This window comes from Tiliqua scincoides, chromosome 1 (genome assembly GCF_035046505.1).
Source record: "Tiliqua scincoides isolate rTilSci1 chromosome 1, rTilSci1.hap2, whole genome shotgun sequence".
Classification (NCBI taxonomy): domain Eukaryota; kingdom Metazoa; phylum Chordata; class Lepidosauria; order Squamata; family Scincidae; genus Tiliqua; species Tiliqua scincoides.
Window position 1 is genome coordinate 111,544,020 of NC_089821.1, and position 12,595 is coordinate 111,556,614.

Below are 12,595 nucleotides of genomic sequence, written 5' to 3' on the forward strand. Positions count from 1 at the left end.
GGGGTGGTCCAGAGCGGCGTGGAACCGTGCTGAGAATGGCTGCAAGTTCACAGCAACTCTTGGCACAGTTTGGGAAGCAATCGTGGTGAGTCGATGACATCACAACAATCACTTCTGGGTGAGGGGCGGCAATTGTTCCCCCCACCCCCAGCGGCATGGCGACCACCAGTTGCTAGAGAGATTCCATCTCATATTGCCTACAATACTTCCATAGCAAGTTAAGGTCATACTGTTAGCCTAAAATTTTCAGTGATTTTCAATCTTTTTCATCTCATGGCACACTGATAAGACACTAAAATTTTCAGAGCACACCATCCAATTTTTGATAATTGACAAGGTGCACCATGCAGCTGGCAGGGGGCTCACATCCCCAATGGCACTATTAATAAATTACCCTGCCCCAAACTCACATGGTAAACCTATGGACCATTCATGGTATACCAGCATGTCACAACACACTGGCTGAAAACAGCTGCATTAGGATTTTGTGGGGGGAAAAAAACAACCCAGAGTGCCAGTAGACAATAATGCAATAATTTAATTTTAATTATAGAATTTGACAGTCCAATCCTTTCCCATACCATTTGGCACTATGCAATTGCACTGAGCATGCACTGCATGCTATGTTGGGTTTGGAAGGAGATAGAGAGCTAAGTAAAAATATTTTTTACTTATCTCTCTCTAGGCTGCCTCGCCATCAATGGGTATCCTCAGACCTATGCCAGCTATTCTGCCAGATTAAGTCCAAGAACCAGGGGATATGTTAGTCCAGGAAAATAGGGGATAAGATATGGCATGCACTACTACAACTGAGATCCACCCATCCCCGCCCCCAAACCACCTCTGCTCTGATATTCACCTGAATTGCCCACAACCTGCCTCTGCCAGCACCTTACCTACTCTAGTATGGGCTGGATTCACCTCTGGTGGGCATACAGAGTTTCCAGCCATTTGCAGTGCCACAGTAGCACTTACGGCAGCTGATCCAGCGATGAAAGTACCCAAGAGGATTAGGCTGTTAGACTGTTACACAATGTAAAATGTGGAAGGGGTTCTATGTTACAGCAACACAGACTATTAGTAGCATGCAGAAGAGTCACCTTTATTACCTGCTGGTATTATTCCAAGAGAAACTTGTGCTCTGACTGGTGCGAGTATATCATTGCTGTCCCTTCCAGCATCCATTTGGGCTCTAAGCAAAAGACCATGAGCCACCTCTTGGGCAGTCCCATCTCCACCTATGCAAACCACCCTAAAATAAAACAAATGATAGGTCCCTTCATTGCAAGAAAGCAACATAGCATCATTATATATGCACAAGACCAAACTGATTGCTCTAATCTTTTTCTGCCAGCTTCCTGAATGAATTTTTTTCCAACACAATTATCCACTTAGTTTTGACTTCTTTAATCTTTAAAACGGGGTAATTTTCAGATTGGTATTGCTGAATCAGTTAAGTTGAATGAGAACAGAAATTTAAACATACTAAAGGTTACCATGCAGGCATATAAGGATTGGCATTCTGGTAAATTGACTGCTTACTGCTGTGGTCAAATATTTTATGAAGGTAAGACTTCCACCAAGTAGGTGGTAGCTTATCTGTTAGCACTATTTAGTGCTAAGCCGCTGACACAGATTTGAGGAGCCCCATAGGGCAGGCTAGGACTTTACCCTGTGTAAGGAGGGGGGGGGAAATCCCTTACTCTGAGTAGACCTTCAGCCTTCTCCTAACCTGTGCTGGATACAGCACTGGCATGTGGCCTGGCTGTGCCAGCACAGATTAGGATTGGGCTGCCTGTGTGTCTCGTCAAAAATCAACTGGAGCAGATGGCCTTAAATCATTAAATTATACATGGTTAATTTCAATATGCTTGCAATAGTAAAGAGGCATCTGTCCAACTTATATATGAATAGATGTGTGAAATATATGTCATATGAATAGATGTGTGAAAATGGAAACATTCATTAAGGTTACAAAATACTCAGTTAAAATATTTTTAAAACAAAATTAACATTACAGCATGATCCAACAACCCAGTCCTATCCCCCGCCATACTACAGCATGCAGCTGTGCCAATGAAGTGCATATGGCATGCTATGGTTGGTGGGGGAGGATCAGATAGCCTGCATGAGGCATTTTTTACTTACCTCCAGGTAGGCTGGCTACTTGTCTATGAGCTCTTTGGACTTGTGCCAGCCATTTTGCTTGCACAAGTCTTAAGAGAGCCAGGGCGTGTGTCAGGTTGCAAACTGAGGAAAAGAACCTGGAAAAGTTGTTACTGTGGATCTAGACATTCATGCCCTCAACCTGTCCCCCAGTTCCTCCCCCTTCCTACCTAGCTATGGCTCAAGGTTAGGTGCAGGCTGGAGGTCACCTTGAGGTAAGGGGGTACGTTTCCCCATACCCTGTGTTGAGCCCCAGTCTGCAATATGGGGCTTCTAGGATCTTCGCCAGCTATTTAGCTGGCACAAATTCAAGCAGCCCATGTAAAGCTACTCAGGCCGGGCGTGGGGATTAGGATTCAGCTTGTGTTGCCACTGCCAATCCCACCGCCTCCCAGAACAGATCCTCCCACTGTTCCACTCTCCCCCACCCCAAAATGTCCCCTCCCTACCTCCGGAATGCCCTCCAACCACCACCTCCTACCTCCTGCACTACTCAGTGCATATTACCTTGTTGGACTAGTGCAGGGTCCAGATCTGCCCCGCCCCGGGCTGCTGCAGACCTCTGTGTTGATTACCTAGTTGGCATAAACATGCTTCACGGCATGTTTGCAAGACTCGGGTACCAGTACAGGTGGCCTGTGCTAAGAGCACTATTAGTGTTCTAAATAATGTATGTTTACTTGTTTGTTTTATGCAGATATGAAATGTTACAACTTGGTAAAGCCTTGTGATCTCTAATGCTCAGAGATTTTGGTGGCATAGAACATATTCAATGGGAAGCTCTTACTGGTGAGAGAATTATTAGTGCACCCTGGAGCTCCTATATCAGGTGGCTGAATTAGGGCAAAAATTTGAGAAACTCTTGTGATGAAAGAGAAAATAACACTCATCATTTAAGGGGCCTGTGCTGTCATGTCACTTATGATCTTTCCCTTAAGTTAACAACATAATAAGAAAGAAAATAGTAAAAGGTATTCATACCCATGAAATGAGTTGAGGTCACAATCCTTAAGCAATGTAAGAGCGTGTCCTTCATATTCAGTAACTACAAAAGATACATCATTTGTTATAACACATAAACAAGTATGGAATGTTCAAACAAAATCCAAATTATGATTTCATGATCCAAGGAGTTTACCTTAGAGGTGTGTTCTGTAGGACTTTTGGCCTGTCCCTTTGGAGGAGACACTCCTTGCCCAATAGCAAGTTCTCTTGACTTTCAAAAGCACATTGCCATGAAATGTGGGAAGTTGCACTTCCAGAAACATGTGGGCAAACAGAACTAATTAGGCGGTTCTTGGATTGTCATTATGGTAATTATTTCTCCATTATATTTTGAGCATGAGAAAAAGGGTATATTATATACAATGACTCATTTAAAAATTTGCAAACAAGGAGAAGTATACCTAGTTAACCAAATTATTTGTTGCTTTCTGAGTAGGACCATGTATATATTTCATTTCTAGAATACTTACTGAGACTTTGGTTATGTCTATGCAACCACAATGTCTTCTACTAGGTACAATATTAGCAAACAGAACTAAAATACCTGAAAATACAAATGCAGGTCATCCCTCATTATCCACTGGGGTTCTGTTCCAGAACCCGTTGTGGATAAAAAAAAAAAATCAGTGGATAAAAAAAAAATGGAAAAATAGATTTAGTGACCCACTTCCAGGTTTCTTGCCCCTTTGTTGCTCCTAATGGAATAAGGATGTGCCTCAACATCCTCAGGGATTTGATTTTGGGACTCCCTGTTGATACCATAAAAACAGTTTAAAATAAAATAAATAAATTTTAAAAATAGTTTAAAAAATACATCCCTTTACAATTGTGGTTTAGAAACAGCTTTTCTTACTGTTGTAGAGAGGTTAACAGCAATTAGAATTGCAAAGGACCCCCTGCCTTTGCCTGGCTCAGCTGAAGAATGGAATGATCACTTGTATGACTGTCTCTCTACAACAGTAAGAAAAGCAGTTTTTTAAAAAAAAAAAAAAACTGTGATTTTAAAGGGATCCCATCTCCAGGATCAGCACATTCCTTCTCATTTGCAGTGGCCATTTGTGTTGAGTCAAATCTGTGTATAAAAAGGTTTTATAAGAATGCTTTTCATCAGCATTATATGCACATTTCTACCTTGGACATGAAAAGAAGAAATAAAGCCAGATACCAGTAACAAAAGAACATAACAGAGGGAGGGTGGCAGTACAAGTATACACCAGAGTATGTAGCCTCTGGAGAAAATAGATCTGTCACTCTACATTGCTTTCTCTGTTTGTTGATACCCTATGCAGTATAGTAAATGCCAGCAAAGAAAGAATAAACTGGCATGTTGCAGATGGTATAAATCATCGTAACCACATTGAGCATTTTCTAGGGCATCTTTGCCAGAAGAGACAGCCCAGCTGCATCCACTCATCAAAGATTTCTGCTGACTGACATGACACTACCAGATGGATTTTTAGTGTAAGAATGTGCATTATTATATGCAAGATTACATTAATGTTTCATGCTTGTCTGTCTTTGGTAGTAGTACACGCTCTCTTTCAAGTGGTTTTCAATACAGTTAAAATTCATTGGGTGGTTATCTAAAAACACACAGAACATTATTTCTACGTAATAATTAAGCACCCTTACAATTAGTCATTCACTTGATTCATTAGAATACTTTTAGGTGTTCTTTAGGTGTTCTTTAGGTGAATAAGCCAGTAGTAAAGTAATGTGCAGAACACCGTAGCACTGATTCTATGGCAAGTAAGGAACTCCAGCCACAAAACAGTGCCATTATCCTTTATGCAGTACCCCATCCTTAAACTTCAAGGGCCAAAAAAACCTACAGTGCTTGTCCACTGCTGGAACCAGCATTCCAGCAGCAGATACTGCCTAACAACAATCATAAAAGCTGCTCTGGCAGCACACAAGGCTGCATACTGCCAGAGTGCCAGCAGAAAGGACAGAAAGGCCCACCATGCATGGGAGGACAGAGCAGCACTCACCGACAATGAGTTGGTGGTAAGGGAGGAACGGGGCAGAATGGGGCGGGGCAGGGCAAAAGGCACATTGGGAAGAAGTAGTACTGGGTATGGGCAACTTGTGATGGATACTATCCCCTTCCTCACCTCCCAGCACACCCCCTCTCTCCTTGGATTTGCATCAGCTAAAGTGGAGCTCTGAGGAAATCCACTGGAAAGCAAGATGCTTACAGGAATATAAGGGAAAAATAGTTTCCCTTACCTCTCCCAAGCCTCCCAAACTGCCCCTCCCCTGCAGGATGCAGCACAAGCCTTTTTGGCACAGCTGCATCAGTGGAGGGGAGGATAGGATTGAGCCCCAGTGTGTGTTACCCAGAAGCAGCATTGTGCCAATTTCGCTAATGTAAAACTAGCCTCCCAGAGATGTGTAGAAGGAAGGACAATCTTATAAAACACACCTGCAGAACAATCTTAATATCCCAGTGTGCAATATTTTTGAAACTTTTGGGACGCAGGTTTGGGAAGCTCTCATCTAGTCCTAGCCATCCCAGCTTCAGGGCTGCCTTTTTAGAAAAAATAAAGAATTACGCAAACCACACATGCTCAGAGGTATGCTCTCACTGGTTAACAACATGATATTGTCCTATATGCATCCTTTTGCTTCATTGACTCCCATTCCTGGCAGCATGATAGGTTAACATGAAACTGAACTGGATGTTGAGTAAAGACACAGAGGTGATGAGGAACAAAGAGCACTATTCTGCTCAGAATGGAAAAAAAAAAAACATCCCTGAAATGCCTCAGCAAACCCATCTCAAAATAAGACTACAGGTCCAGCCTATTTATACACAGATTTTTTTATACAGGAATTTGACTCAACATGAATGGCCCCTGCAAATGAGAAGGAATGTGCTGATTCCTGGAGAAGGGGAAAAATACATCCCTTTAAAATCAGTTTAAAAAACTCAACAGTCCTTTAACAATAGCTTCCTTAATGAGAGAGAGAGAGAGAGAGAGGGCAGCTGGCTGACAATCCATCAATCCTTCTATCTCCAGGTGACCCCTCCCTTCCCCCTGAGCACGTGAAAGGTGATCACTTTGCATTGGTAAAGGGAGGGGCTGAGTGGAGCGCCTTTCTAAGCTCTTGGAGGACAACTGATTGATGGATTGTCTTCTTAAGGACTCTTATCACAAAGGTCAGCAAGGCTGTTTTTAAATCACCAGAGCAAAGAAACTTTGTTTTTTAAATTGATTTGCTATAGTGCATTTTTTGCTATCTACCTGAGTGTTTGGAACGGAACCCACGAGGCTCAACTTGTATATGCAAATACTTAATTTGCATCATTCATATAGCTCACAAAACTCAAGTTATAGTACAGAATTTTAATTTTAGTGAAGCATTTACACAGCCCCAACATCTCTAATTTGTAGGGGATAGATTCTTGTTACAAAGGCATAATGAAAGTTTATCACAGAAAAGGAACTTCTAGCAATCCACTAATTAAAGCCTCCCGGCTCTGCTGGAGAACATCTGGGTTTCTGTAAGATGGTGTAGAGACCATAGGTCAGCTTTCAGGGGAAAAAAAACAAAAACCTGTTACATTGCTCCTACTGGCTGAGCAATGTAACTTCTATTAATTTTGCATAAGTGATACAACACTACCATACGTAAAGAATTTTAACGCATTTAACATATTCAACCACACATCCAGAGGGTGAGGAGCACTGCTATTTTAAACTAAACATTTTTATTGGCTTGCTACTCTGTTTTGGTCTGAAGTTTTAGTATGCAGTAAATTGAGTGAATTGTCACTTTTAAGATATATTTTTAAGTTGTTCAAATTTAATCTTGTAAGCCAGTCAGAACATCTCCTGCAGCTATATAGTGTGGCATACATTTAAAAATATGAATCAGGCAAGAGTATACTTAGCCCTTAAATCACAATTACGGACGGTGGAAATAGACACACGTCTAGGTTCTTAAACTGCTTACATACTCACTCAGTCTAAGTGATATTAATCCTACCATTGCCAACCATTTTTCAGGTGGGTGGATCAAGAGCAAGGAGGAAGCAAGTGTCCAGACTCAACAACATTTCTAGTGTACATATTGCCATATATTTTTTAATAAAAACTGGAAAACATTTTTAGCGATTCACTTGTTATCATGATTCTGTTGTCACAGAAAAGAACTTGAGTTAATAAAAATATGCTCGCCTGAACTGAAATTACACTGCATGTAATTTGCCAAATTAACCTGTAGGAGGAGTGTTAGCTAATAAACATAGCAGCATACTGTACATTATAAAACGCTGTATATTTTTATATCTAACACATCTTTAATTTTATTCAAAACCACCCAAAAACAAACTTTTAAAGGTAAATCATTTAGCTTTATTTAAACTAGGAGTCGTGTCGGTGTTGCCTGCCATAACAGATTTGTTTTATAACTAATATAACTATAGTCCTTGGTAGTTTCCTTTTAATTGACAAATTAATAATTATTATTATTAGTTTGTAAAATAATTCAGTGCCCTGAAGTTTAACTGAATTGAATGAAATAATTAGTGAAAATCGATACCAGGTTTCCAAGCTTCCTTAAAGGCCACCATCTCATGAAGACAAAGAAAACCAGGGCCAAAACCTAAAGAACCCCAAGTACAAACCCTAAACACTTGCATGTATGCATGCATACGTACATACATAGTTTTGTAGGCTGTAGCTCTTTCCATTTCTTCAAATGCTGTTCTCAGGAGCTAGCTTTTGGGGTGGAGGGTGTGCATGGGAGACTGAAAAACCCTGGTGCTCTCTATGCATAATGCCTTACATGACCCTTTTGATCCTGGACTGAAAGCAAGGCAAAAGGAGAGTTTCACGAACTTTTAAGTGTTTAACCAGATACCGAGCTGCTAAAATTATTTTATCTAATAATAACACTGACCTACCAAAAACAAACAAACAAACACACACACACACACACACACACACACACACACACACACACACTTTTTTAGTTGCCAAGGATATCTGAACAAACATAGGGTATTTTTGGGGTGCTGAATACAAAAATTGCATTGGTTTTGCCCAATTTGCTTTAGTTTTGGGGGTGTGGCACAGCAACCATATATGCTGATTCAAGCTGCTTCTTCGTGAGAAAACCAACACCATGCCTTCCTCACGAGGAAGTGGCTTGAATCAGCATACAAGGTGGCTATGCCGTACCCCTAAAACTAGAGTCAATTGGGCAAAACCGATGCCATCTTTGAATTCAGCATCCCAAATATACCCAAGAATAGGTCTAACTTTTAAGACAGCAGTGTTTGTAGGCCTGTTTATTTTTGCAGCTGAAACACAGCTTCATAAAGAGATATATCTTGTATTTTGGTCACTGAAAACTAAGTTACAAAACAGCCATGAGACAGAATTAGTCTTACTGGAATATGTTGAATTATTAGTTCAGTGTTTGCCTTCTCCTTATATTTTGCATTCAGTATTTCTTTATTTATTCAATAACAGTTGGGATTTAAAAACAAAGGTTGCTTGGACCCAATAAGCAAAAAGTCATTTTCACTTGTAGCTTGCCCAGTTTCTTAGGGTGCTTCTCCCCTCATAGTGCAAATGTCTTGCATAAAATCACATGCCAATCCAGAGAGCCCCCTGACTTTTCCTGGGACACAGTCAGTCAGTTGGCATCCTTCAGTCTCGGAAGACTATGGTATCGCACTCTGAGTAGTGGTTCCGGAACAGTGTCCTCTCCAATGCGCGAAGCCTGGGAAAGGTAGATATGGAGGATAGACTATTACCCATGCAGCAAATCCCCCCTCTCCACGTCTCTGAAATGGTCCAATGGAAAGGCAGAAGCCAGTACGGTTGGTTCCAGTGGTGTCGCAGGAGTTGCAGAACGTGACTGTGTTCAGCCATGAACTGCCTTAGGGACTCCTGTTACGTGAAAATCCCCTTTTTCCTTTTAGTTGTACTTTTTTCTCTATATCTGGTTATGTTACTAAAACATCATGCAGGCCACACTTCTCCCAGCACATTTTTCCCAAAACTCTGGTCAAGTCACAAGCTCATGGTTACAAAATCCACCTCCCTATGATTCACATATTATAGGAAGAAGTCTGGCATAGTAAATCATTGTTTAAGTGTCTCCTATTCATTGTATTGTTTTAACCCAGTCTCCTACATTACTGTATTCATTGTATTGTTTTAATGCACCAAATACTCTCCACATGCAAGCACCATGAAAGCTAGGTACACTGGATTCAAGTACTAGGACCAAGAAACAATATACATCATTTTTCCATGTGCATTATGTTTACCTTTGTGCTTTGTAATAAAGCTATAATCTTTTATTAAAAGTTATCCTTCTCCCAGTCTCCTCTTTAAGCTAGAGGGAATTTTTCTGCATTACACTGTCTTGTTATCCAGCCTGCGATCCTGAGGTTCTAATAAGGGTAGTGTAATAATTCCTCTATACAAAACAGCCCTTTTGGTAACATTGGTAACACTCCGGCTCTGGATTTTGCCTCGAGGTTGACTCCTAAAGCCTCTTCCATAACTGGATGTAGCCACAAGGTAGTGGAGGTTTGGGATAAGAGTTTTCCTTCTCTCAGATGAGCTGCCTTCCCAGGCTAACGAGTCCCATTTACCCGGTGGCTGTTTAGTCACCTCTTACAACAAGTATAGCCAAATTGAGGGCCTATTCTTATCCCCAGCCCCCAGGGGAAAGCCTCCTGGGACACAGTGGGCTAAGTTATTCTTACACTTCATTGGATTCTAACCATTGATTCTTCAGCAAGAATGACCAATGCATGGAATAATGTTATAGATTTCTCTGCATGTAGAAGGATGCACTGTGTCTATATATACTTCCCAGGAGTGCATGTCCAATGATCACATACCATGCATGCACAAATGAGCAGATTATACCACTCTGAAACTACCACTCACCTCAGAATGGTACAGACCCAGAGCACCAACCTCTCCTCTGACTCCAAAAATCAGTTTGGTAAGTAAACAGATGAAAAGAGTTGGAAAAAGAGGCTCTCTGGATTAACCAGCCTATTTTTATTCTTCTACTAACAGTACAAGCCTATGCATGTCTACTTAGAAGTAAGCCTCATTGTGTTCAATGAGACATACTTCCAGGAAAGTGTTATAAGATTTTGGTCAAAATGAATCATGCAATGCATGATTTTTTTAACAATCTATAAAAGATATTTCAAAAATGCCAAAATATTTCATTATTTAAAAAAATATATATATGGGTAATGTATGTTTAATATACGTACAATAACTTCTCTAACAAGAAAATATTTAAACATGTACATTTGTTCAAAACAATAACAATAAAATAGTACCAATATATAGAATATATCAGCAGTTGCCAAACTTCTTACCTTTGCAACCCACTTCAGCATCTACAGTATGTCCTGAGTCTGCTGCAACCAGGAAGCTGCAAGGCAATAAGGAGTGCAAACCGGAAGCTGCTTCTGAGTCGTGCCAGCCCATAACTCACATTATTGGCCATGTCACATCGCATCATGCCCCAGAATGCCTCACAAGCAGCAAGGCATTCTGGAGTATAACATGGCACAATGCAGCCAGTGATGCAGGTCACAGGCTGGCACGACCCAGAAATGGCTTCTGGTCACATTGGGCCCACAATCCACCAAGGATCAGGTCATGACCTACCAGTGGATCACAACCCACAGTTTGGGAAATGCTGAAATATATCATACATACTTGGCTTGATTGCTCACATATCTTTTAAAAAATGGATTAAATCCCGTTCTCCAAAGCATCTTACCTATAACGTCAGTTTTGATATCAGCAAGCTTGAAGAGGGGTGCAACTTGTTCATAATAAATGTGAGTGGCCTCTCTTCTATGACTACTTGGATTAACAAACAGTTTTAATGACTTTGGCCGACTGGAAAAGCCTAGAAAACAAACAGAGCATCAGCATTTTCTGATTGAATCAATTTACACAGCACAGTCTAAATCAAACAACTTTGACAGTCCACCTGAAAACAGTAAGAAACACAATTTTAAGTTGAACACATCTGGTTTGTATAAAATATGACAATAAGTATACAAACCTAGGTGGCCTCCCTTTTGAATGAAGGTACTTGTTGCTAATATCTGACACCTACGTAATCCTGGAAGAACTGAAGCACTGACGTGTTTGTGAGTCTACAGCTAAGAATAACCAGTCCAAAATAAGTCAGTCAGGATCATTGGGAGCATATGTGACAGCTACAACGAAAGAGGTTTTAGGTCATGGTTCAACTGAATTAGGGAGGGAGAAACAGAGAGATAAAGAGGAGAGGGAAGAGAATATTCTCCTGAGAATTCAAAAGGAAATGCCTCTCAGCCAGGATCTGATAATAGTACTCCTTCACAGTTGGTGCCGAGATTTGATACTACAATTTTCAGGACTTACAGATTATGTATCATGCCACACAGAAGGAGCAGGTGCAAAAGAGATCTATTCCTGATTAAAGGATCAAAAGCAGGGATATGAGAAGAAAAAATAAACTCAAAAACGTAACTTATTTTACATGTTGTAGTAAATAAAAGCACATACGATATAATGTTTACATTTTACAAGATGAATTAGTAATAATCTTTCAAACACCCTTATACATCACTGATGCTCAAAATGCTTATATCAGATGAGACTTCAGAGAGAAAAAACAACATTTCTTTAGTAGTACACTCATTCTTACTAACTTATCCTGTCAGAAACTGTCACAATTTGGCCAGGACAACAATGATCCTGGGGAAAAAATCCCTCCAAGATGTCCCGATTTCTTTCTTTTGTTGCTTTTGTGCTTGTGTACAATACATGCATCACTTATCTGAAGCTTTGGCAGCAGGCACCACAAAAAAACTGCTTGCCAAAATTCCGTATTCTTTATATTATTTTATGTTATAGTGATACACAAACTATTGTTTTCATAGAACTAGGTTTTCATAGCGGCAAAGAACTTGCACAATTTCTTTCATTAAATGAAAATACAGATCCCCCCCCCCCCACACACACACACACACAAACACTGAATTATCCTCTCAAAAGCTTCAGTGCTAAATGCAAATAATTACATGGTTATCTTATTGGCTCTCTGCTATCAGTCAAAACTGAATGAAAAATTGTGTTGTTCCACTGTGCCAATTAGTAGTATTTAAAAAGAAGAAGAAAAAAGACCTTTTTGTCAGTTGGGCTGTTGGGAGAAAGAAGTTGGCAGAAAAGACAAGTATAACATGTGCAAAGAGCAACAGTTGTGAACAGTTATAAAATAAGAAAGATTGTTCAAGCAGACAACTGCAAATTACAAACCATTAAAACATATTTTGTGTAAGATATTTTATATCAAATTTATACTTTCATACAGATCTGCTAAACAGACAAAAGCCTTAAGCACATTATAAATGCCAAAAGCGCAAGACTTG

General features: G+C 40.2%; 1 protein-coding gene across 1 annotated transcript in view; it reads right to left on the minus strand.

Annotated features, from left to right (window-relative positions):
* CERKL (ceramide kinase like) overlaps positions 1–12,595 on the minus strand; it is a 54,942-nt gene that overhangs the window by 18,333 nt on the left and 24,014 nt on the right. The window contains exons 3-5 of the mRNA XM_066638855.1: positions 10,951–11,082; positions 3,148–3,211; positions 1,110–1,252 (exon numbers count right to left, since the gene is read on the minus strand). Of these exons, the coding sequence (XP_066494952.1) occupies positions 1,110–1,252; positions 3,148–3,211; positions 10,951–11,082 (339 nt within the window). The remainder of the gene's footprint in view (positions 1–1,109; positions 1,253–3,147; positions 3,212–10,950; positions 11,083–12,595) is intronic.